The 26,645-nt window shown below is 39.3% G+C and overlaps 1 protein-coding gene across 1 annotated transcript in view; it reads left to right on the top strand.

Moving 5' to 3' along the window:
- sea (scheggia) overlaps positions 1–26,645 on the top strand; it is a 115,716-nt gene that overhangs the window by 64,403 nt on the left and 24,668 nt on the right. Inside the window, exon 3 of the mRNA XM_067158701.2 lies at positions 17,049–17,272. Within this exon, the coding sequence (XP_067014802.2) occupies positions 17,049–17,272 (224 nt within the window). The remainder of the gene's footprint in view (positions 1–17,048; positions 17,273–26,645) is intronic.

The following is a 26,645-nucleotide window of genomic DNA, read 5'->3' as shown; positions in this document are numbered from 1 at the left end:
TTGGTTTTATTGAGGATTCAATTACACCATGTTATTCCCCAATCCTTTTGCTACAATACCCTATTGTTCAACATGATCTCCGTTCATTGCTACGGCATTATGCCACTGTAATGTGAGGGCCTGTATGTCTGCATGGTATCACTCAACAGGTCAGTGTCGGATCCGATGTCGTGCTGCATCAATAAATTCCCCATTATCCACGTAATGCTTCTTGCGGGGTGCATCCTTCATTGGGCCAAACAAATGGAAGTCAGAAGGCGCGAGATCTGGGTTGTAGGGTGGATGAGGAAGAACAGTCCAGATTAGACAGGTTTGCTCAACCTTGTTGCAATAATCTCTGGGTCTCCGTAGACATTCTGCAAGCGCCTGTGAATATCTGTTATGCCCTGCTTTTCCATCAAAAGAGACTCAATAATTGCTCTCTGTTTGGTACATACCTCCATTACTGAAGGCTAGTTATAGCGCTGCCACCTATCAGAAATTAATGAAACTGTACGAGACGAAGCGGACGAGACGAAGCGGGAATATTCAAAGATGTCCCAAACAAAGTTCCAATTTTTTAAAACCGAAATTAGCCGAGAAATAAAATGTGTTGCATTATATACTGAATGCCCCTCGTATACATACATTTACATTTCATAGAAACTTCTGTTCCACACAAATGTGGTAGAGCATGTGTAGCCCTGTTGTAAGTGGTAGAGAGCACTGGATACACACAGATACGGTAATTCAGTTACTTGTTTACATTACAGCAGATGTTGCTGCCTCTGGTCTGTGTTGAGCATGGAGTGAAGTATGCCATTTGAGGTGAAGACTGATACTAGTGTATGCAATGCAGTAAGAAATTCAGCCAGTATTTATATTTCATGTGCAATGTTATATGTTGAAGAAATTAGTAAATTGTTCCACCTAATCAATTCATTCTAATTTATTTGCGTCATATCATGCCTGTGCACTGGCTAAGCTGATGCCAAGTCGGTATGGCGTGAGTATAGAACTGTTAAAAGTGAGTTTTTGTTTGTTTTTCTATATTTTTAGTCTATATGCAGAAGTGCAAACTATTATGGATTGTCCGTAATTATTACAGATTTTGCCTCGCGACTACGGATTATGGTCTAAGGGGTAATTACTATGGAAAAGTGACATTATCCTGAAAAAAATAATTTTATGCAAATGAAAGGAAAGAAGAAACACGTTCAATTCTTTCGAGCATTACTGCTCACCCCTCCTTGTTTCAATGCTTGTGAGTTCGCAACGAAACTTTTTCGATCTTCAGTTCCTTTTGCTACCCATGAACATTGTGAAATTAATTGTGAATGAAGGAGCACTATTCCGCTCTTCTCCAGTATAGAACCTTAAGTAATTTTGTATTTATAGTACTGTATTGAGAGTATGTCACAGTAACTTTCCTGCAGAAACAGTTTTCAGTTTGTTAAAAAAAACTTGACAGAATTTAGGCCTACATTAAGCACATCTACACTGGAATCGCTTATGGTCCAGGAGACAAAAATATCATCACAGGGGAAAGGATGCTTCAAGAAAATGTATACTGAAAAGCAGCTGTTGGATGCAAATTAAATTACAAATATTGTTTTATCACAGTACTGACGGGCAGTATGCAAATTTTGTGTAATATGATATATTTTAGAGCACATTGCTGTTGGGAAGGGCAAAAGGCATGTCATTATTGGTAGGAGAGGAGCATGTTTTGGATTTGACTCAGACTTTTTCTCGGGGGGTAGGGGTAGGGTGGGGAGAATGACTGATAATTAAAGTCCGGATTTTTAGGCAGTAGGCCTAATATGTTAGAATGCAACTTACTGAAGCGGGTAACAAGTATAGTCTATCCTGCACAATGGTTATTCTATGGGTTTTGCATAAACATAAGGGGTGCGGCCTGTCGAAACCTCTATAATTTTTGTTACTCCCACTACATGGGGTAAATTTCATATCTCGCAAGATGACCTAATGGCAGTTCAATTTTCTACACTACTATCTGGTTGGTATTATATTTAACTTACTCTGCATTTGTAAACCCAACATTCTAGATGTTTTCATATTAAGTGGATCAACAATTCTAATGAATTAGGTTTCCGAGCTATCAGTATTTTACCTGGAACAAATTTTAAGGAGCAGAAAAACTTTTATTATAATATCATTGTCATACATCAGCTCAAATTGTTCATTGTCAGACCCATTCTGACTTCATCATACCACATAGAGCGACTCTCCCATCTAATGATCTGCTAGCATGCATTTAATTTATCATATGATTGTAAATTTTACTCATATTTCATAATTTTGAATACATTAATTTTAAGCTAAAGTTATTTTTATGCAGGTGAAGATGGTCTAATGAGGCTAAAACATGTACTGTTATTTTTAATCTGATGTTTTTGAAATCTTGAAATGTGAATACGTTTGAATGTATTGACCAGGTGGAAGAATTATACTAGTTTTTTCAACTTATATAACATAATCGTCAATACGGAACCATAATGAAATTCATTTTATGTCATGTGGAATGTTTGACTGAGCCAGAACTGTGACATAGATTCAGGGTGGACCCCACACAAGCAGCAGTATCACGCATCATAGGGATTGCCCAAAGTGCAGTGTCAGAAACTTGGAAAAGATTCTGTAGGACTATCATCATCATCATCATCATCATCATCATCATCATCATCATCATCATCATCATCTCGTGTCCGGTCACCATTTCCAAAATGTAGCAACTCTGATGGCCTTATTGTTGGCCTCAGTCAGGTCCTGTGTAGTGCAGGATTGTTCTAGTAGAGGACAGATGAGCAGGTTGTTTGGATCTTGTGTTACACCACACTCGCAGGATGAGTCTCCATCAGCTGGAAGTATGTCCCATTTTTGCATGTTAGTCTTGCAAAGAGGGACGCCCATTAATGTGACTGACAGACGGAGGGCAACAATGCCACGTAAAGATTGGTTCAGTTGAAATCAGTTATAATGACCCTGAAGCGGCCGCCAGTCAGCGGTTGTTATAACCGATAGTCGCATAAACCATTTTTTTTTCTTCTTGCTAAAAAGTCTTATCTCTAAGTTTTATGCTGCACATGTACATGGTTAATTAACAATTAAAACTTCAAAAAACATAGGTGAAATAAGTACTGTATTTACAGTAAAGTATTTACGCAGTGTGACTGCAAGGAATTTCATTGGTCGGGACATTATTTTTGTGCTCAGATGATCTGGCCCGCTTGATTCTTAAAGAATTTCCTTTCAAAAAGAGACTGTATTTTCTCTCTGCCCTTCCAAATTTTAGAAATTGTTTGGTGTGATACATCCCAATTCCTTCGCGATGCTGATGTTTGTTTCCCTATTTCCTAATCGCCATATATTGCGTGATTTTTTTTCTATATTAAACACTTCCCTTTTCTTCTGTGACATCTTGACAGCAATGCTTGCATTGACTGTTTAACAAACAGACCGATTTGAAATCTACAATATATACATATTTTTTTGCTAGTTGCTTTACATCGCACCGACACAGATAGGTCTTATGGTGACGATGGGACAGGAAAGGCCTAGGAATGGGAAGAAATTTTTTTTTTGCTAGTTGGTTTACGTCACACCGACACAGATAGGTGTTATGGCGATGATGGGACAGGGAAGGGCTTGGAGTGGGAAGGAAGCGACCGTGGCCTTAATTAAGGTACAGCCCCAGCATTTGCCTGGTGTGGAAATGGGAAACCACGGAAAACCATCTTCAGGGCTGCCGACAGTGGGGTTCGAACCTACTATCTCCCGAATACTGGATACTGGCCGCACTTAAGCGACTGCAGCTATCGAGCTCGGTGGGAAGGAATCGGCTGTGGCCTTAATTAAGGTACAGCCCCAGCATTTGCCTGGTGTGAAAATGGAAAACTACAGGAAACCATTTTCAGGGCTGCCGACAGTGGGATTCGAACCCACTATCTCTCGGATGTGAGCTCAAAGCTGCACACTCCTAATCGCACGGCCAACTCACCCGGTAATCTACAATATTAAGCATTACATTGTTGTCTACAACCCTCAAGAAAAATCAACACTGGACGTTATAGCCGATACATTTCTCTGAAAATGTGATTAAAATACATCTTTGTATACGATATGTCGTTGTAAGCGACGTTGTACTAAGCGATTTTTTAAATACAGTTTAGATATAAGATTTAGGCGGGGCTGTTAGATTTTAATTAGAATAATAACAGTAAGTTATTTAGATTTTGTCGTTATATCCAATATGTCGTTAAAAGTGATGTTGCATTAAACAGTTTAAACTATATATGCAGACGAGACCAACTTTGACTAGTCAACAATTATAATGTAAAACTAAGGCTAAAGGTTTACACCTGTTCAATACTATTTGTTGTAACCTTTAAAAAGGAAAGTTACATATATTGGTTGAAACTAGTTTTGGTCTTACTAGAGACCATCGTCAGTCAAAATCAAAGTTAAGGCAAGACATTAATATAGACAAAATGTATGAAGCAAGCATGTGTTGCTGAAATTCAGTGCAAGACATTTTAAGTGTTTCACCTGGTGTTCTGTGAGACGCATTCTTCAAATTGGAGGAAGGCTGAGAGCTTGCATAGGACCTGTGATTATGATGAGTATTTTTTCAAATTTTTACTTGTCTGAAGTGTTAAGATTTTCATTTGTTTCCAATATGGATCAATGAAAAAGTTGAAAGAGCAAAAGTAAAGAAATAGAATAGAACTGAGTTGTAGATGGGAGGTATAGTGTAGCCTAAGGTGGGGCTGAGGGATGTGGAATGGTGAGTGATTGCTGGAGGGAATTTGGAGAAAAATAAAGAAGGGAGTTTAGAGTACTTACTTTATTTTTATTGAAACTAGGAATTAATAGATCAAATAAAGGGTTTGGTTCTTCTGATATATCATTAAGGTTGAAACTAGGATTAAATAATTGATCCAGGTGGATGAAACAATTTTCAAAGATATTGAGCAGACATCCTTATTAACCATCTTTAAGATTTTTAGATCTTGATCAATATTCGCAAATTTATGGTTTGAGTCCATCATATGTTTACCCATAGCTGAAAATCTATTATATTTACATGAATTCACATGTTCTAAGTACACTTTTCCATCAACATTATTCTGTTCACACTTGTTTCAGATGAACAGAATTCTAGAAGATTCTTCATGTGGTAGTATTTAAAGTGTTTCACCTAGTCTTCTGTGAAGTGCATTCTTCAGATTGGAAAAATCTGAGAACTTGCACAAATTTTATCTGTAATTCACGTCTTGCCTTAACTTGATTTTGACTGATGATGGTTTCTAGCAAGACCAAAACTAGTTTCATGAAATATATGCACCTTTTTTAAGGTTACAATAAATAGTGTAAATCATTTTACATTATATTGCTCTTAAATATGGAATAATATGAAATTTATTACCTAAGACTTAAAAAATCCGACTACCTTGTAACCGTACAACAGGGTTACAGATTCCATTCAGTATTTATTATTATTATTATTATTATTATTATTATTATTATTATTATTATTATTATTATTATTATTAACCCGGTTCATTAGATTTTATATATTCTGTTTCTCATCATTTAGACTGTAATAATTAGGTATCACGTATATTATTGTATTTAATCATAGGTTAAGTGAAATTTGTTCGTAATTATTCTGTATTGTAGTAAGTGAGATTTGTTGGTTTCATATTGTCATGCTGTGGCTTGTAACTCTGGCTAGATGAGCTGGCATAGTATTTTGCAATCGAGGCTATGTTTAACTGAGAATGTTATGTGCAAGTAGATTTCCCGATGACGCATTCAGCATAGTCATCCTCAATCCGCTTGGGTACGCTTATACGACACATGACTGATGACATCAGTGTGTGGGCACGTGATTGCGACCAAGTGTCAGTATTCGCCAGCTACTGTAGGTTGAAGTGGAAGGAATGAACAGAGCGTAGGGAGATGAGTCGTCATCGCGAGGTTATAAAAGACGATGCAACGGTGGTGAGAGGTATTCAGATCATATCGTGCAGATCATATGTAACAGTCAGATGTATCAAATGGAAGAAGTGGTCTTAGTGTGATGGTCAGAGCTAAGAGTTGTGTTTTCAAGAGGTCTTGTAATAATCGAGGAGGTCTACAAGTGGTGGTTGTATCCGAGCAGAGACGGGTACTATGCTGATAAAGAAACATCATCTTCTTGTGAGGATGGACTTCACAAGATGTTTCAATAATATTTTCCAATTTCTTATAATATATTGAGCGGACGTAATTACATTGGAGCTCCCTACACGCGTACATGGTATGTAGGCCAACTCCTTGTTATATAAGAAGATAACAGCAGACGGCTCCCGACTTCAGCTCATAGGTTTTTCCAAGAATTTCAACTTCAACAGCGGTGTATGCAGACATCAGGTAATTAAAGCATCAGACATGTTATGCATTCATAACATGAAGAAGAATGTAATCAGCGGCGATATCACATCTCACTTCAAGTTCATGCCAATAGCTTTTTTTGTTTAGATTAAATTTTCCTTTTATTTTTACCGCAAATCTCACTATATATATATTTTTTTGTTAAATTAAAAGACGTCAATGCTTGTTCATTGTGACGTAAATTATAGTCAAAAAACCCAGTTTTATTTTAATTATAATAAGTGATTCCAGTTCCATGTACAATCCTCAATTGTGGAAATGCAACAGTAATTTAATATTGTCCTGATCCATATCCCTGTATATTGCCAGATATGCGAGTTTATCACCTCACGCCTTGAGATAATTGATATAAGAGGTATGCTCTACCGAATTTTGTTGTTTTTCTTAAAAAAGCAACTGGTGCTCAAACAAACGTCATTTATATTGTGTGGAAGATATGAAGGTATAAGAGTAGTGGTTGGAGTAGCCACAACCTCTGAGTTTGACCCCACTATCTTGGGATCTAGAGGCCGGCACTGTACTAGTGTTAATACACTATTTAGAATACAGCACCTGAGTTCTTCACCATCTAAAATAAAGTGGCCTTGGCTGCTCATTTCTATCTTCTGAATTTTATTTGTTTGCTACTCGTATGCATCAAGGTTATTTGAGATATAACTGTTGGGAATGTGTGAAAGTGCTGCTCACCGACTGGTTTATGCTTTCTTAGCTAAATTTCAAGGCCTTAAGCCTCAACACGGAGGAAGGATCCCACTACTCAGTGAGGAATGATCAGACTGTGTAGAGTTCAAAGCCCAATAATACAATGTTAAGCAAAAAAGAAAAAAAAAAAAAAAGCAGGGTTCATCCATAGTTACGGTCAATCAGTACAAAAGTACATAACAAGCTGGGAAACAAAAGAAAGAGCAACTTACGTTGGCAAGTAAATACAGGTTGTCCAAAAAACTGTTCTTGTTCTTGGAATTACATTAAATTAGGTATTTATTAGTATAGATACAAGGCTAATGGTATCATATAAAGACCAAAAAATGCAGGAAAGTAAAGTAACCAGCCCAGAAAAAAAAATCAAGTCCAGTGCAAATGATCAAAATTGTCTGGAGTGACCACGAACCTACTACACTGGCATACCGGGGATTGAGATGATACTCTCACGTGGCGCGTCCCAGGTGGCGGATAGGGGGTTCTAACTGGCTTGCCGGCGGTCTTGAGCAAAATAAAATAGCTCTTGTGAACCAAACACACACCCCGCTGTGGGTGGGGGACGCAGACGAAGAATACACCCACAGTATCCCCTGCCTGTCGTAAAAGGTGACTAAAAGGGGCGACCAAGGGATGATCGAATTAGAACCATGAAACTACTTGTAATTAGTACCATCATGTGGAGAACACCATGGGATCCCTTTACTTGCAAGTAGTACCACTGTATTAGGTACACAATAGGTTTGTGATTGGTAGCAACAGAGTGTTTACAGTACTCGTGATTAGTACCACTACATGAGGAACACCACAGGCTTATGTTGCCTGTGATTAGTACCACTATATGAGCAACACCATGGGTCTGTGTTACCTATGATTGGTACCCACTATGTGAGGAACATCACGGGATAGTACGGTCCCTGTGATTAGTACACCTATGTGAGGACACACCACAGTTTTGCATTGCATGTAAGTGGTGCCACAATGTGAGAAACACCATAGGTCTGCGTTGCATGTGTGTATTACATTACCTCTGAGTAGTACCATAATGTGCAACATAACAAATACCATGGTTCTACTTTACTAGCGATAACTAGCATTTTGAGGGGCCGATGACCTGGATTTTGGATCCCTCTAGACAATAAGCATCATCAATTCAGTATTGTGCTTTAGAAGCTGACCCTTGGTTTGTAATACTATTGTTTTACAATAGTTTCTGGGAATGTGGGGCATTGCAGATTGGATCCACTGTTTTAAATTCATATTCATCCATTCATTCTTTGTCATCACATTTTGAATTCTGGTCAGTGGATGATTTTGGACTTTTAAATTGGCATTGCATTTCATCTCGTTTCATACCATTAGGGGCAGACGACCTAGATGTTAGGCCCCTTTAAACAACAAGCATCATTATCATCATCATTGTCTGGAGTGATGACGCTACCTTTAAGTTAAATGGTTCAAAAAGTCAACACAATTGCACCTACTGGGTGGCTGAAAATGCACATGTGACTGTTGAACACCATGTGAACCTATTACGGATACCATGCGGTGTGGGATATCTGCATTGTGCATCCTAGGACCATTCTTTTTTTGCTCGAACTGTCATGGGGGATGTTAACCTAAACTTGCTGCAGGAATCTGTCGGTCCATGCATTGCAGAGATGTTTGGGGATGAGGAGTGTTACTTCCAGCAAGATGGAATTCCATCCCACTGCCATCATGATGTCAGGGCCTCTCTTGCTTTCTGTACCTGGTTACCTTTATTTCCTGCATTTAATGATTTTTAATTTAAATGAAACCACAAACCTTGTATCCATGTTCGAAAACACTGCTCGGCCTCAATGGCTAAATGGTTAGCATGTTGGCCTTTGGTCCAGAGGGTACCAGGTTCGATTCCTGACTGGGTCGGGGATTTTAACCTTCATTGGTTAATTCTGATGGTTCGGGGGCTGGGTGTGTGTGATGTCTTCATCATTAGAATTCATCACAGGTAGGGCCCCACTCTCATAGATGCACAGGTCGCCTATGCAGCGTCAGTTCAAAAGACCTGCACCATGCCTCTTCGGAGGCCACACGTCATTATTATAACACTGAATATAATGTCATTCTGAAAGTGAGTACATTTCTTGAGACACCCAATAGAAATGGTCTGTTATTGGAAATTATAAATTTTTCAGCTAATTCATTCTTGGTTGCCAGCGTTTTGCTCCAGTGTGCCAATTTGGGCTCATCAGTTGGTAACAAGCACACATGGCTGGTGCAACTGATGATCTCAAATTGGCACACTGTAGCAAAACGCTGGCAGTCAAGAATGAATTAGCTGGAAAACGTATAATTTCCAATAATGGACCATTTATATTGGAATTATGAATTACTCATTCAGGTCAAATATTTCAGGTTCCTTATCAGAGTCAGTATCTATCACACCCTGTAGAAATCACACATTTTATAATTTTTGAATGACAGAAAGGCTCAAAGAAGTGGTATTTAGTATACACAGGATAATTCAAATGGACAGGTTTTTTTTTTTCAGGTTGCTGCATTCCTAAACAATTAACAACTGACAGTCAGTGAAGTGATAATCACTGTGCACACAATGAAGTTAGACACTGAATGTTATATACTAAAGCAGTTCGAACTGTCGCTCACCACATTCAATGCAGTCATTTCATCCGCATAGTGTCTGGCTCCATGGCTAAATGGTTAGCATGCTGGCCTTTGGTCCAAGGATCCTGGGTTTGATTCCCAGCTGAGTGTTTGTGCTGTCTTTAGCATTATAATTCATCTTAGACAGGACCGCATCTTCACAGATGTGCAGGTCGCCTATGCTATGTCATTTCGAAAGACCTGGCCCAGGGCTTTCCAAAGGCCACACCCTTATATTATTGTTTTACGTCCCGCCAAGTACATTTTAATGGTTTTTGGAGACGCCAAAGTGCCAGAATTTTGTTCTGCAGGAGTTCTTTTACATCCCACTAAATCTACAGACATGATGCCGACATATTTGAGCACCTTCAAATACCAGCAGAGTGAGCCAGAATTAAACCTACCAAGTTGGCCTCAGAAGGCCAGCTTTCTACCGTTTGAGCTACTCAGCCCAGCATATTGTCACCACCACTACCATCATCATCATCATCATCATCATCTGCATTGTAAACTGTGTCTCACTGTAAATACCAGATGACTGTCACTTCATTGATCATTAGTTCTGCGTTGGTTAGGAATGTAGAGCATTTTGGGAAAGGGTTCGAATCCCACTGTCGGCAGCCTTGAAGATGGTTTTACATGGTTTCCAATATTTTTACACCAGGCCAATGCTGGGGTTGTACTGTAATTAAGGCCATGGTCGCTTCCTTCCCACTTCTAACCCATAAGACCTATTTGTGTCTGTGTGATAAAAGCAAATTGTAAAAAACAAAAAACAATATAAACCCATTAAATACGATTCCTAAACCTACACAATATTATTATTATTATTATTATTATTATTATTATTATTATTATTATTATTATTATTATTATTATTATTATTATTATTATTATTATTATTATTATTAATACAATTTTTTACGGGGAAGTGTGGGAAATCTTTCATGAGACACTTGTGAGGGTCTGCACTCCACAAGCATGTGAGATTCCTACTCACTAAAACCCACACACCCTTTTACCGTGACATACATCTCCGCCCTGGAACTGCTCTCGCATTACTTCAGGGTGGTGTCGTGCTAATTTCTCAGGTTTCTTCTTCATTTATTTCTCCTTACTGTCGTTCATGAGCAGTAATAATAATAATAATAATGTGGAGAGGCCTCATGCAGGTCTTTTGATTTGATGCCCGTAGTCGACGTACGTGTCGTAGAAATCTCGTGTTCTCATACCAAGGTGGTAGCTTTTTCAGGCACACCCCCAATGGAAGTGAGCTGCATGTACCATTTAAACCACATACCAGCCCTCATGCAATTCTTAAATTTCTGGCAGTTCCGGGAACTGATCCCGGGCCCCCAAGGATGGCAGCTAATAACACTAACCATTAGGCTACAGAGGCAGACAAGAAAAAGATAGAAACTCTGAATGGACATATAATATGAGAAAATGGCTGATTAAATAAACTACAGCCCACAGCAGTTCTCAGATATGGATTAGTACTCTTAGCACTCTCAAAGATACAACTATAGAATCTAAATTCTTTCTGTAGAATGGTGTGCTCCTTCTTCAGCTGGCCTGTTAACAAACAAATGTTGACTTACACACAAAATGAGGAGGCTATTCATTTAAAAAAGGCAACCACAGTCAAAAATGCAAGAAAGCTGAAATTTTTTGAAAACCATTAGAGTTACAAAGATAACTCATATAAAGTTTCTTGAAGAAAATTTAATTTTAAGGCCAAATGATGCACTTCATTTTTCAACAGGGCCAACTGTTTACCCGTTATTTTATTTGCTGTAGGGAAAAAATTGTGCAAATTTGGGGCATACCCCTGTTAAGTCCCCTACTAGTTAGAAACGTTGAAATATATATCAAAATCAAAAGTATCCCTTTAGTTACTCTGGGTTCCAAGCTATATCCTTACCAAAATCCAGCTCAATCGGCCGAGTAGTTTTTGAGAGTACCCGGAACAAACAAAGAAACAGTGATAATGTATCTATGTAGAGAGAACTTGGATTTGTAAAACATTGTTTCCTCAAAGTGTTATCAGAGATGAGCATAAGTGGTGACAGCTCCTTGTGAATTGCTCTCTAATTTTACATGTTATTTAGTATTTATCACTTTTCTACCTAGGGCTGTCCCGTTAAAATATAGGAAATGATCATACAACCAGTGACTCGAAGTATAGAACAGAGCAAAATTGTAAATAAATCTGCAACCCAAAGGGGCCATAATTTAGGGTTGGATAAGTCCATTCAGGAAGGATGATGGCCCCTCTCTGTAGGAAATATCTCTGGATGATAGTACTCCAAGTGAGGTCGGCTACAAACTATAACTGACCTCACGTTCGTGGCGGCTTTCATTGTATTTCTAAGTAGTGGGAAGGAACGAACAAGTGAGAAATCAATCCACATTTAAAAAGGTAGGAACATGAAGAGAAACACATAATAGGGTAAACACAATGACAGGTCAGTGGGGAAGAAGGAGCAACAGAAAGAGAAGATAAGGACAAACATTAAAAAAAAAAAAAAAGAAGCAATCTATGCATCTTCAAATAGATTGGATTTCTCCACATCATTCCTACATTTTCTACATCCATTTCTTCTTTGCCCTCTACAAGCTTTATTCTGCTTACCAGCTTCATTAGTAGGGCTTTCTTCCTATTCTACACTTCCCACATCTAGAATGAGTGTTGAAGCCTACTTTCTTGACAGAGCTGGAAAGCGGAACCAAGCTTGTCGAGGGTGAGGAATAGATTTCCTCAATTTTTTAAAATGTTACAAGTAGGAAGCTTTAACAGCTTCATTTTTGTTAAAAACGGTATTGATTTTAAAATCAAGTAGTGAATATTTAAGAATAAACTTAAATATTATTTTTAAGCAGTCTGCCTATTCAATACATATGCAGGATGTTAGGGGTATACGTGCAGATATTTCTTTTAACAATCGAGAATGATGTGTCGAACCAATACAGTAGATACCAATTTTTTAATAATTGTCGGAAGTTACTTTCGTGAGCAAGGGGATATGATGTTTTTAGAGTAGTTAATACGCCTCTTTGATGTGGAAGGATAGCTTTGCTCTGTTTATGTATATGGGCTGCCTGTCCAAGAAAATAGCTAAAAGCTGGTGCTACTGGATCGTGACAAGTTACGCTCCATACCTGCCAAACTGGTTTTATTCATGCTTTTGGGCAGCCTGTCCAAGATAACAGCTGAAGGCTGGTGCTGCTGGTTCATGATATATATGTAACATTCTTCCCAAACCAGTTTTGTTTATTTACGAGCAGCCTGTCCACGATAAATTGTTAGCATTTTGTTTCCATTTCAAGATCTTCAGGAAGCTCCCGTGGCTCAGGCGGCACCGCTGGATACCATGGTTCAAATCCCGGTCACTCCATGCGAGGTTTGTGCTGTACAAAGCGGAGGCGGGCAGCTTTCTCTGGGTACTCCGGTTTTCTGTCATCTTTCATTCCAGCAACACTCTCCATTAACATTTCATTTCATCTGTCAGTCATTAATGAAATGAAATGGCGTGTGGCTTTTAGTGCCGGGAGTGCCCAAGGACAAGTTCGGATCACCAGGTGCAGGTCATTACCCCAGAGGAGTGCGACAGGGTCCGACTCCATGGCTAAATGGTTAGCGTGCTGGCCTTTGGTCACAGGGGTCCCAGGTTAGATTCCCGGCAGGGTTGGGAATTTTAACCATCATTGGTTAATTTTGCTGGCATGGGGGCTGGGTGTATGTGTGGTCTTCATCATCATTGCATCCTCATCACGACGCGCAGGCCGCCTACTGGCGTCAAATCAAAAGACCTGCACCTGGCAAGCCGAACATGTCCACGGACACTCCCGGCACTAAAAGCCATACGCCATTTCATTTCAGTACGACAGGCTTCGGCGGCTGGCACATTTCCTATCCTTGCCACTAGATGGAGATAGTTAGGATAGGTACTCCAGGACATGAAGTATGCTACTATCCCTGTTTTACATTGCATAAATGGAGAATGAACAAGGCAAAATCATTCTGGTGTATACGTAAACAACGTTCCTTGCGTCAAGGAAATAATGCATGGGATAGGATATCCAAATTAATAGTATTAAAAGTGAATTATTAAAGCTCATCAAACATTTTGTTTCAAACGGATAATGTACATGTTATTAAACTACATAAATTAACGTACCTACAGTTCATCCTTCCTAACGAAAAAACATGTAGAATGGTAGAATAAATAATCATTAACTTATTGCTGTGTTTGCAGTGCTTATTAACCGCATCAAAATTCAAGTTTACGGGCTGAGTGACTTAGATGGTTAAAGCATTGGCATCCTGGCCCTTACTTGGCAGGCTTAATCATGGCTCAGTCTGGTAGTATTTTAACCTGCTCAAATACGTCCAATTCCTATCAGTAGACTTACTGGCACGATAAAGCATACATGTGGGACAAGATTCCGGCACCTGTGATCTCCGGACAAAATACTGGCACCTCGGAATCTCCGAGAACCGTAAAAAGTAGTGGGACGTAAGCAAATAACATTATTATTATTATTATTATTATTATTATTATTATTATTATTATTATTATTATTATTAAAATAAAAGCTCTCTGTCACACTCAAACTTTGTAGCTCTTAATTTGTCAGAATACACGAAAAAGAAAATGGTGAACTGTCAACAACTCCAAATTATTATCCGAATTGTTAATCATAACTCTGAACACGACTCTGAAATTACTGGAACATGTACTTCAAAGTTACTGTTCCGTTACTTCAAAGGACCGAGCTCGATAGCTGCAGTCGCTTAAGTGCGGCCAGTATCCAGTATTCGGGAGATAGTAGGTTCAAATCCCACTGTCGGCAGCCCTGAAAATGGTTTTCCGTGGTTTCCCATTTTCACACCAGGCAAATGCTGGGGCTGTACCTTAATTAAGGCCACGGCCGCTTCCTTCCTACTCCTAGCCCTTCCTTGTCCCATCGTCGCCATAAGACCTATCTGTGTCGGTGCGACGTAAAGCAACTAGCAAAAAAAAAAAATTACTTCAAAGGAGGTGCTCGAAATGTCATCCGTTAACTCGACGACCGACTTCCATGTGGTGACAGCATAAATCCCTCACCCACCTCCACACCTCCATGTCAGCTCTCACAGTTACGATGGCATCCCCAATACGCTGTCTTACAGTAAATTCATCGGCATTTCCATTTGGTACACCAAGCCTTTGAGGTGCGCCTAAAAATAAAAATCTAGTGGATGGAACTCGGAGGAACTCAATTGGCAGCTGACGGGACTATAGCGACAAACCTGTTGATTGGAGAAACGGCATTCTGGTGATCGACGAGCATACATAGTGAGGTGAGGAGGTGCCCCATTATGCATGAGCCACATCTGCTTCCATATCTGTAGTAGAACGTCATTCAGAGGCTCTGGCAGAGAAAACTGCCTAAAATGGAGATAACTAGAGCCAGTCAGTCGTGCAGGCAGCTCCAGTGGTTGAAGAAGCAAATCTCCCGAATTTACAGCCTTAATATTTTTAGAATACCTGTCCTGGAAATGACCTTGGTGAATGGCATGAGGGTCTTCTTCTGCTCATGTATGGGCATTGTGCAAAATAATTATACCCCCCCCCTCCCCCCGGCATGCCTGATCTGTAACTAACACATTGTGCAGAACGTCTGCATTATGTTCACATTGTAACAAGAATCAGATATAGAATTCAGCTCTTGGTAGGTAATCCGCTTATTGGAAATGCTAAACTTTTTTAAAAACAATTTCCTATCCCATCGTCTTACTGTGACGATGGGATAGGAAAGGACTAGGAATGAGAAAGAAGCGACTGTGGCCTTAATTAAGATACAGTCCCACCATTTGCTTGGTGTGAAAATGGGAAACCACGGAAAACCATCTTCAGGGCTGCTGACAGTGGGGTTCGAATCCAGTATCTCCTGAATGCAAGCTGATAACTACATGATCCAAACCATGGGGCTACTTGCTCGGTGAGATGCTGAACTTTGCAGTTGTGCTGTGGGTACAATAGCTGTTCACGCAATGTACGATGACGTACTTTTCTTTACCGACTAGCAAAATATCTGCACGTATACCCCTAACACTCTGTATATTTATTTGATCTAGAACATGTTTCTTTCCCTAAGGGACATCATCAGCTGGATTTCACAAAATACATTAATAGGTTGGTAAGACATGAGTTAAAATACACTGCCATACACAAGGACATTTAAAATAAAATAATTTGTAAACTTGACTGAAGTTCCAAGTTATGTTGTCAAGAATATTAATGAGAATTGTTCATAAAATTCTTGATGAAGTCCGTAAAGACTAACAGTTGCAATCATAAAATCGTAAAATGACCTTATGATCCTTGCGATCTTTCGAAGTAGTTCCTTTAAGTTACATTGAAGAATGAGTGCTTCCAGTTTAGAAGTCAAAACGGGCCCAAAGTTGCTATTGGCCCTAATATGACGGAGAGGACTCGCCTTTGCTGAGGTATGTGTCAAATACCTGTTATGAAATATTATAATTCAAGGACCATACTACACAGCACCACTGTTCCATGGTACTTTGCCAATGTTCACGGGCCCATGCACATCGTTGAGCTCTATGTTGAGGTGTCAGCAAAGGGACACGAGTTGGTCGTAGGCTGGTGAAGCCTATGTGGTGCAGTTATCTCTTTACAGTCCTGTTAGAAATAGGTTCCTGACTCCCAACATTCATCTGGGCGGTGGTCTGACTGACAGTAGTTCATCAAGTGCCCAGTATGGTTCTGCGGAGGCGACGTGATGTCCGTTTGTTAAACACCTGTGTTGTTCCCATGCGGTGGTTTATGATGGTGGAAACATTCTCTCTGCAATATTGAAGATCCATCCTCGACACTGTTGACCTCGGAAATCTGAATTCGCATGTAATCTCTGCAATGCTAGACCCATGCGCCATGCGCTGATGATCATCCCACGTTCAAAGTGGTTAACTCGAGACATGTTGCCATCTTCACGATACTGGTGTCTGTGACAGACTGCTCAGCTACACCACAGCTAGCTGCAACACTCAGGGATCATACAAGGCACATTTTCTAATGGGACACCCCTTCCCTTGACTTCTGGCCATTCAGTGTATAATGTCACTGGCATCTGCTGTTTCACATTTGTGCAGTATTTTCAGTAATTTCCTGAACAGCTTCTTCTTTTTCTTACTTGGTTGAGGTATTTTATTTTTTTATCTCATTGTTGTCTCATCTGAGCATCACATGGACTTTCAGGTTTGGTGCTTTTGAGACGTTCAAAAAGCATTCGGTGGATGCACAAGGAAATTTATCACCTGGCAGTCGTCTCTTATGTGGTCTGGGAGCTGGTGTGTGCGAGGCTATTTTTGCTGTTACACCTATGGAAACTGTCAAGGTGAAGTTTATCAATGATCAGAGATCTCCAAATCCAAAGTTTAAAGGATTCTTCCATGGTGTTGCACATATTATCAGAGAAGAAGGTAAAGTATATGCAACATGTATTTATTACAAACTGTTTAATATTCATTGTTTCTTGTAAGAAATTCAAATGGAAATAAAGTTTTCTTGCAGTTCTTAGTAATGTAGACTAGTAGATTGCATGTTGTAATTTACAATTATACAAAGGGCACTAGGAAAGTTTTGCAATACGCAAAAATGGTTGGCTGGACACCCCTGTTATGATGAGGGATGAAAAGAGGGGTGAAAACTGGTCTAGAAGACAGCAAGGCACTGTGAACCTTCACACCAGTTGTTACCAAGCAGTGGTATTGAAAGCAAGTTAAGATGTTAGTGTGGTCTAAAGGTGAATATTGTGCAATTATCTGCTACAGTTTTGCTCGTGGATTAACTGTTGACCAGTGCCTGGAGGAAATGACTCCTCTGCTGGGGAAAGACTGTCCACAACGGACAACAATTTTCCGCTGGTACAGAGTTCCAGAGGGGAAATTTTTGGGTTGAAGACAATCCTCGTTCTGGGCGACCGCCTGAATCACTGACTGAGGAAAACATTGAAGCTGTGAGGAAAATGTTGCAGCAAGAGAGGCGGTTGACATATCGGCAGGTAGAAGAGACCCTCCACGTCCCTGCACCAGCTATTCATTCAATTCTACACAACCATCTCCATGTTAGAAAGGTTTGTTCCCTTTGGGTGCCCCATTCACTTTCAGAGGAACAAAGGGCACATTGAGTGAAATGGTGCTGAAAAATGCTAAAACGGTAGAAAATTGGACTTCACGTAATGTCAATAGCATCGTTACAGGGACGAAACTTGTCTTTGTTATTGTGATGTCCTAACAAAATCCTAGAACAAGGTGTGGCTGTTTGAAGATCAGGGTACTCCTGTGACTGTGCGAAAGTAAAGGTCAGTGAAGAAAAGGATGATTGCAGTATTCTTCACTAAACGGGGCATCCTGACTCGGGTTGTGCTAGAAACACAAAGGACAGTTACTGCGTAGTGGTACAGTGAGACATCCGCCTCAGATCATCCAGGCTTTCAAGCAGCTCTGTCCAAGGTCATGGCTCAACACTTGGCTCTTGCATCACGACAATGCTCCAGCACATCGTGCTAATGTAACAATGTATTTTCTTGCCAGATCAGAGTTGACTGTGCTTGATCACCCTCCATACAGTTCTGATCTTGCACCACGTGACTTCGCACTCTTCCCAGAAGTGAAGATGAAGCTGAAAGGGCGGCGTTTTGCATCGGACGAGGAGCTTCTGGCAACATGGGATCAAGAATGTGAAAATGTAACCAAAGAAAAGTGGCAGAGTTGTTCAGTGACTGGTTTTGGCGTATAGAGAAGTGTATTGAGTGTGGTGGAAATTATTTTGAAAAAGTCTAAAGCGTTCACTCACATTGCAAAACTTTCCTAGTGCCCTTTGTATCTCTTTGGAGTGTTGTTTTACAGGGTCTTTATTTGAAAATTGTACAAGGTAGCCGCAATGCTAGTTGTACAGTGAACTTACCACGTGCAGCTGCAGTAGCAGATTTACCTGCAGCCTCAGGCCAGCAGCTGAACATGGTGATGTAACGTTAAGATGTGAGACAGAGTCACCATATTGACTTCGACAAGAATCTAATATCATTGCCATCACTAGCCCTTTCAGACCCAAGAAAAAGCGAAGAGAATTTTTTTTTTCAAAAGTTGTTATTTAATATCTAAATTGAACATATACAGTAGAAGTAGTTTCAGCAGTATAAGAGTCGTATTCCATTGTTGTTTTTAATGACACATTTGTGTGGGTCGAGTCTGTACTCGCTCATTTTTAGGGGAGAACCAGTGAAGTTATCGTTCACTTTTTATTTATTAATATTAATATAATCATGAAATAATTATTTTTTTTAGATGGTCATTTAAGATAAAGTATACACACTTTATCACATCAGATATATTTATTTTTCTGAAAATCCTAATACAAGCAGTGAAAAATATTCTCAAAGTTTGAAAACAATAAATTGTGATAAACAGTGGCAAAACTACTTGGAGTCATTTGAGGCAATGCCTACCCTAAGAAATACGATTAAACATAAATATCGTAACAAATGTATCTGCTGTTGTTATTGTGTTAAATCAACAATAATCTCTCTTTGATATGTGCTACACCAAGCTCGATAGCTGCAGTCGCTTAAGTGCGGCCAGTATCCAGTATTCGAGAGATAGTAGGTTCGAACCCCACTGTCGGCAGCCCTGAAAATGGTTTTCCGTGGTTTCCCATTTTCACACCAGGCAAAAGCTGGGGCTGTACCTTAATTAAGGCCACGGCTGCTTCCTTCCCACTACTAGCCCTTCCCTGTCCCATCATCTCCCTAAGACCTATCTGTGTTGGTGCGACGTAAAGCAAAAAAAAAGAAAGATATGTGCTACATGATGACAGCAGATGATGTGCTTCGCTAATCGCCCCGCTAGATGGCGACAGCAGACTACTTGTTCTTGCAGGGAGGCAGTCTGTAACTTGTCTCACCCAGGACTTTTTGTTTTGTTTCGCTTCAGTCAGCTTGGCGACTGGCGCGGGGTGGTGGAGGTTAGATAGGTTTACTGCCCGCACTCCTCTCTCCGCAAGGTCAAGACCCCAGAGAGGCAAGCCTCCTGTGCTATTTGAGAGCGTAGTAACTCCCAGCGCGAAAGTGACAATGAAGTACCGGTACCCTATTGTTAAGTGTGTGTTTTTCTTTTGAATTAGTAGGCAAGCTGTGCATTATTGGCTTTATTTGTGACAATTCAGACATGGACTGTTGGTTATTCCATCATCCGGTTGATAATCACGTTGAAATAATGTGTGAAGTAAGCCCCTTTGGGAACTTAACAAGTCTTTTGAACTATTAAGTATTCTGACGGTAAAGTAGCGAGAAAATTTCAATTTTCTTGATATACACAATATTCGTGGTTAACAGCCTGTCCTGAAGCAAGAAGCTTTTTTGTTATACATGTGTTATGTTTGGTAGTGAAAAGGAATGGACTTCAAATGGGGTAATTGTTACAAAAAACTTTCTTAGAAAAGCAGATAAGCATCAAAATTCAAATAAACATATTTAGAATGAAGAGACATTCCATTTACTGGGGCGCAGGAGGATAGAACATTCTTTATCTGAAGGTGCAAGATTTCAAGTTGTTAAACATAACAAAGCCGTGAAACAAAATAGGCTTGTTGTTGAGATACTTGTTGACATTGTGTGTCTTCTTGGGAAACAGGAGCTTGGATTTCGAGGTCATTTTGAAGGGGAAGACTCGACCAATAGGGGCAATTACCTAGAGTTGTTAGATCTTCTTTCAAAACAGGGACAGTATATTCAAGATCATCTCCAGTCCACATAGGGCTTTAAAGGCACATCAAGCGAAATATAGAATTAATTAATTGAGTCTCTAACTGCCATAATTCAGGAGACAATCAAAGCAGAGTTAGATTCTTGTGATTTCATTGGTAGTCAGGCAGATGAAACCTTAGATGTATGGAACAGATCTCAAGTTAGTGTAATATTCCGGTTCTGCTCAAAACAGGGTCCCACAGAAAGATTCATAGGCTTTTATGATGTTTTGATTGATAAGACTGCATCAGGCTTATCAGAATTAATTGTCGATATTCTGCGAAAGTGGGGAGTGATTGATAAAGTCGTATGTCAAACATATGACGGGTGCTTCACAATGGCAGGAAGCCATGGTGGTGTTCAGCATTACGTTAAGCAAATTTGCCCAAGGGCAATATTTCTACATTGTTATGCCCACAAGTTAAACCTCGTTCTTCTCCATTGCTCCAAAACAATAAAATCAGTCAGTCTCTTCATTCATAATCTGACAGCGTTTCAATAATTTTTTAGTAAATTCTGAGAAAGAGCTCATCTTCTGCAATCCAAAGGATTCAGACTTCCACAAGCATGCGCTACCCATTGGAGCTTTCATTCGAGAGCAGTCCACACAATATTTTCACACTATGATGATCTAAGACAGGTTTTTGAAGACATTGCAGAGAATGATGAGAGTTGGACAGTGAGTCGTACAATTCAGCTGTTGGGTTGCTTGCCATACTCAAGAAGGCCCAATTAATTTATTTTCTCTGTCTCTATAGATAAATTTTAATGTATACAGACCGTCTCTTTGCTCTACTGCAACATAAAGGCACTTCTGATGTAATTCTGTGCAATTATGAAATTAGTAAAACCACTGGTATCCTCAAGGACATGCGATCAGAAAATACAGTATCCTCGTGCATTGTAAAATGTCGCAAAATAAATAACGAGATAAATGTAATGAATATTGAATTTTCACGACCGCGTTGTAATCGAAACCGACTTTCAACCTATTAGGTCTTGTTACGTACATTTGGTACGTGTTGAAGAGATGTTAAGTAGAGAACAAAAATGGCCAACCCGACACCAGTGGGATCCGAACCCACAACCTCCCAATTTCGCGTCAGTTGCTCTACAGATTGAGCTATGATGGCCTAGGCCATCTTTGTTCTGTTGGAATCGATCTAAGCTACAGGTCTGGTACTACTGCCATCACGCTGTAGAGTGCGTTTAAGTTGCCCGTTGAGAGCCAAGTCAATGAATATTGAATTTTTATGATTGCATTGTAATCAAAACCAACTTTCAACCTGTTAGGTCGTGTTACGTACATTTAGTACGTGTTGAAGAGATGGTAAAGGTTATTCCACTGAAGCCCAACTTGTAGGATTCCAGCAAGATATAGCAGATATCCTGGATTCAGGTGGTCAGTTGGACTATTAAGATTGACCTGTCTAAAGCATTTGATAGGGTAGATCATGGGAGATAAAGTTGGGATTCAAGAGGACAAATTGGGGCAAATATTCGTTTATAGAAAGGGGAGTTAGAGATTGGAATAATTTACCAAGGGAGATGTTCAATAAATTTCCAATTTCTTTGCAATCATTTAAGAAACGGCTACGAAAACAACAGATAGGGAATCTGCCACCTGGCCGACTGCCCTAAATGCAGATCAGTACTGATTGATTGATTGATTGATTGATTGATTGATTGATTGATTGATTGATTGATTGATTGATTGATTGATTGATTGATTGATTGATTGAACCTTTCCTAAAACCGACTGCCTTTTATCGAACCAGTTATTAATTTTGCATACATGTCTAATATAATCAGAAAGAATGTCTTCCCAAAGCTTACATAATAATTACACTGTAATCTGTACTCATAGATAGAAAAATAATACCATATATTCCCATTCATGGCTCATTTTTAATTCGAGAATAGGGTTAACATGCTTCAGTCCCAGTCAACACAAATGTGTGGGTAAAAAATTGCAAAGTTCCATAGTAAAAGAAACAAATTATAACTGCCTTATCTATGCACCAAAAATATTAGAAAGGTAGTTTTTGTATTTTTGAAGTTTGTTGTGAATATCTAAACAAGTAAGATACTTATGTGCCGGTTACCACAACAACCGCCAAAGTCAGCAGAAGAATGCAGTTCATAGGTTGTCCACGAGAGTGAACACCAACTAGTGCATATCAAAAAGTTTGCACAAACCTTAGCTTCACAATTAATGGGTCGGAATGTTCTCGGTCATTAGTAGAGGTTTACTTAAATGTGATGGTTACATTAAAATATGTTTTCATTGTTGATATAAGCTCCCTCTGTGGATCAGTAGTAGAGTGTTGGCCTCTGGGTTCCAAGATAAGTGGGTTCAAACCTGGCAAAGACAGTCGGATTTTTGAAGGGTGGCAAAAAAATAGTCTGTTTAACACTGTGTTGTACGATGTTGGCATGTAGAAGATCTCTGGTAACACATTTGGTATTTACCTGATAAAATTAGTTAAAATGCCCAAAAGTTTTCTCTGCCATCTAGTAGACGTAGAGCAAAACAGAACCTCAAAATTGATGAGCAGCCAGATGGCATCAAATTAAAATGCTTGTATACGGTAGCTGAGGCCATGCTGTTGTTGTTGTTGTTGTTGTTAAGTATTCGTCTGGCAGGGAGCGTCGGTTTCAGTTCATTTGGAGATTTCCTGATGTCTATCTTCCAAATAGGAATATGGTACATAATATAGTGAGGAACTTCTGCACCATCGGGTCTGTTTATGAAAAATAGAAGATGAACTGTTTAGAGTGCGCACAGTCTGCATACCCGTACTCATTATTTATTTATTTCTATTGTCAGCTACCCATTGTTATTGACTTATCAGATGATGATTTGGAGAGACGTATTGCTGCTTGTGGTCAGATGCTGCAACAGTTTCAAACAGTGACACAGAAGGCAGAAGTTACGTTCACTGACGAATGTGCGATTTATTGCAGCTCCTGTAGTTGCATGATTTACTTTTGGGGGACAAGAAAATCCACATCTTTTTCAAGAAATCAAGCGAAACCCACCTCATGTCATGATCTGGGCTGTAATGATAATAATGCATCTGTTTGGCCCATATTTTTTATTGTTCTGTTAATCAGAACAGTTACCTTCAGATGATTAATGACTGATGCATTCCGCGGCTGCAAAATATGGGAATCTTAGACATTGTTTCATTTTAACCTGATGGGACACTGGCTCACTTTGCAGTGGTTGTTCAACAATGTCTGAACACAGTCTTTGGGAATCGCGAAGCGGTCGAGGATTGGACATGATCCAGCTCCTCTTCCATGGCCACCAAGGAGCCCTGATCTAACAACACCTGATAAAGTACGCTGGGCTTACATCAAGAAGCAGGTGAGGAAGCAGCGGTATATTGGAATTGATGATCTGAAAAATGCGGTGCGCGAAGTTTTCCAAACAGTGACCTCCAAGGTGTTGCTTAATATGAGCATCAGAACATGGTGGCGTATTCAGCCATGCAGAGACCATGGAGGGACACATATGGATGTTTTAGAATCCTAAGATGTAAGATGCAAGTATAAATAAATAAATAAATAAATAAATAAATAAATAATGAGTATATTTACTTTTATATCATGTCAGTTTGAGTTTAATTTATTATTTAATATAGGGGTATATGGACTTTGTGTGCACCGTGTATTAACAGAGGAAAAGCCTCTTGGAAAGAAGCTCCTGCAAATCTCTGTCACTTCTTGCTGCACAGGCTAGTGTATCACTTTCTTCTGCAAAAATAAATAAATAAATAAATAAATAAATAAATAAATAAATAAATAAATAAATAAATAAATAAATAAATAAATAAATAAATAAATAAATAAATTAAAAGACAGCTAAACTATCAAAAGTAAAACCATTTAAACTCAGAGTGGTCTAAAATTTAAGGGAACCAAACAGTAGCACGAATATTGAAAATCCACAGCCTGTTTCCAGTCATTCGACCGCGTCAGGAATGGAATGAGTGAAGCCCCATCTAGTGACGAGGGTAGGAATTGTGCCGGCTGCTGAAGCCTGTCGCACTCCTCCTGGGGCACTGATTAATGAATGACAGATGAAATGAAATGATATTGGAGAGCATTGCTGGAATGAAATATGATGGAAAACTGGAGTACCCAGAGAAAAACCTGTCCCACCTCTGCTTTGTCCAGCACAATTCGCACATGGAGTGACTGGGATTTAAACCATGGAACCCGGCAGTCAGAGGCCGGCATGCTGCTGCCTGAGCCACAGAGGCTCCCTGGCATGAATATTCAGAATTGTAATTGGTTTTTACAGTCGATATGTTGACTTAAGAGTTATTTTTCTTTAGTGATGAGACATGGATTCATTTGAGTGAATAGTCAGAAGAATCGCCACTGGAGTGTAGAAGATCCCCACTGATGTTTTATTCTGCTGCCTGGTGATGTCAAGGTTGGGGTTTGGTGAGTGGGTACAGTGAGGTCAGATTATAGTTCAGTTAGGAGCTGGTACACAGCAATTTGAAGGTCACATTAGTCATGTTAATGGCACCTGGCTGCTGTGTGCGATCAGTTAATTTCGAATGCTGCTCTTGTGTGTTTAGGTTAGTATACAGTATGTAGATATTGCAGTCAGGTTTCTTATTCTTTTTTTCAGTGAGTTCTTTTCAGTGTATTTTTGTGTATTTTAAAAATCCTATCAAAATAGCAGTCTGAGAGTTCATATTGGAACAGCAAGTTTTCACAAATGACACCATTGTAAACCGGGACTAGTTGAAAAATTGATTTCTATATTGTAAACTTAAGAGTTTATATTTAACTTTATCTACAGCAGTTAAAACCTTTAGTACTTTTCTTTTTATATGTTAACAATAATTGTCATAAGATACATTCAGGTAATGTAATGGTAATGTAATGGTAATGTAGAGCATTATATAGGACAATAGCATAATTTTAGTGATTGTTTCTTAGTGTCAGAATTAGCCTCAGTGCAATGTAATTCAAAGAAGTCAGTTTTGTTGTTGTTGTTGTTGTTCGTGGTTTGATGTCATACTAACACATCAAAAGGGTGGAAAAGGGTTAGGAATGGGAAGGTAGCGGCCATGGCCTTAGTTAAGGTACAGCCCCAGCATATGTCTGGTGTGAAAATGGGGAAGCACGGAAAACCATCTTCAGAGCTGCTGACGGTGGGATTCGAACCCACCCTCTTTCGAATGCAAGTTCACAGCTACAAGACTCTAACCGTATGGCCATCTCGCTCAGTAATTCAAAGAAGTCTATCAAAACCTCGAATGATGGTTTGAATAGTGAAATATAAATCAAATCATGCAGAACTCATCCTGTCCATCTTTCACGACGTGGACGAGGGGTAGGACTTGTGGGAGATTAAATTATTAAATGATTAAATTTGATTCGATGCTAGACTGGAGAGAGGTGAGGACTTCATTAAGGTAAGTTCCAAATTTCAAATATTTAAGGATTTAAACATAAATATTTTCCTTCTCAATGTGATTTTATTTTAGTGTAAATAAATATCACACGAGATACGTTCACTTCCTTGCATAAAACCACTTTATTGCCATTACATATATTCCTTAACAACACACAGTTATACACAACACTATTAAGGGAAACACACTGAAGAAATTTACTGTTGATTCTGTCAGGTACAGATATCAACAAGTCCTCACATTGGTCGTTCACTTCACCATCACACAGTCGATTCTGAAAAGTACAGCTATCAACAAGTCCATACACTGATTATTCACTTTACCATCACAAGGCAAGACTGACTACCCTCTTACTCAAGTCGATTCTGATAAGTTCAGATATTAACCAAATCCACAGCTCACTGTAACACTCACTCTAACCCACACTCTACACTCTGTAAATCACCAACTCCCACGGGCCTGTCAGCTCAATATATATACAGGGTTTTTCACCTAACATGTTACACGGAAATAACTTCTAAACCATTAAAAATATCGGCATTCTGTTTTCACATTCGTAAATGGTACGCAGGGTCTTGTAAAATAATGTGCTACTTAGTCACATGG

This window comes from Anabrus simplex, chromosome X (genome assembly GCF_040414725.1).
Source record: "Anabrus simplex isolate iqAnaSimp1 chromosome X, ASM4041472v1, whole genome shotgun sequence".
Lineage (NCBI taxonomy): Eukaryota > Metazoa > Arthropoda > Insecta > Orthoptera > Tettigoniidae > Anabrus > Anabrus simplex.
Note: the sequence above shows the minus strand (reverse complement) of the source record. Positions and strands in the feature narration are given on the sequence as shown.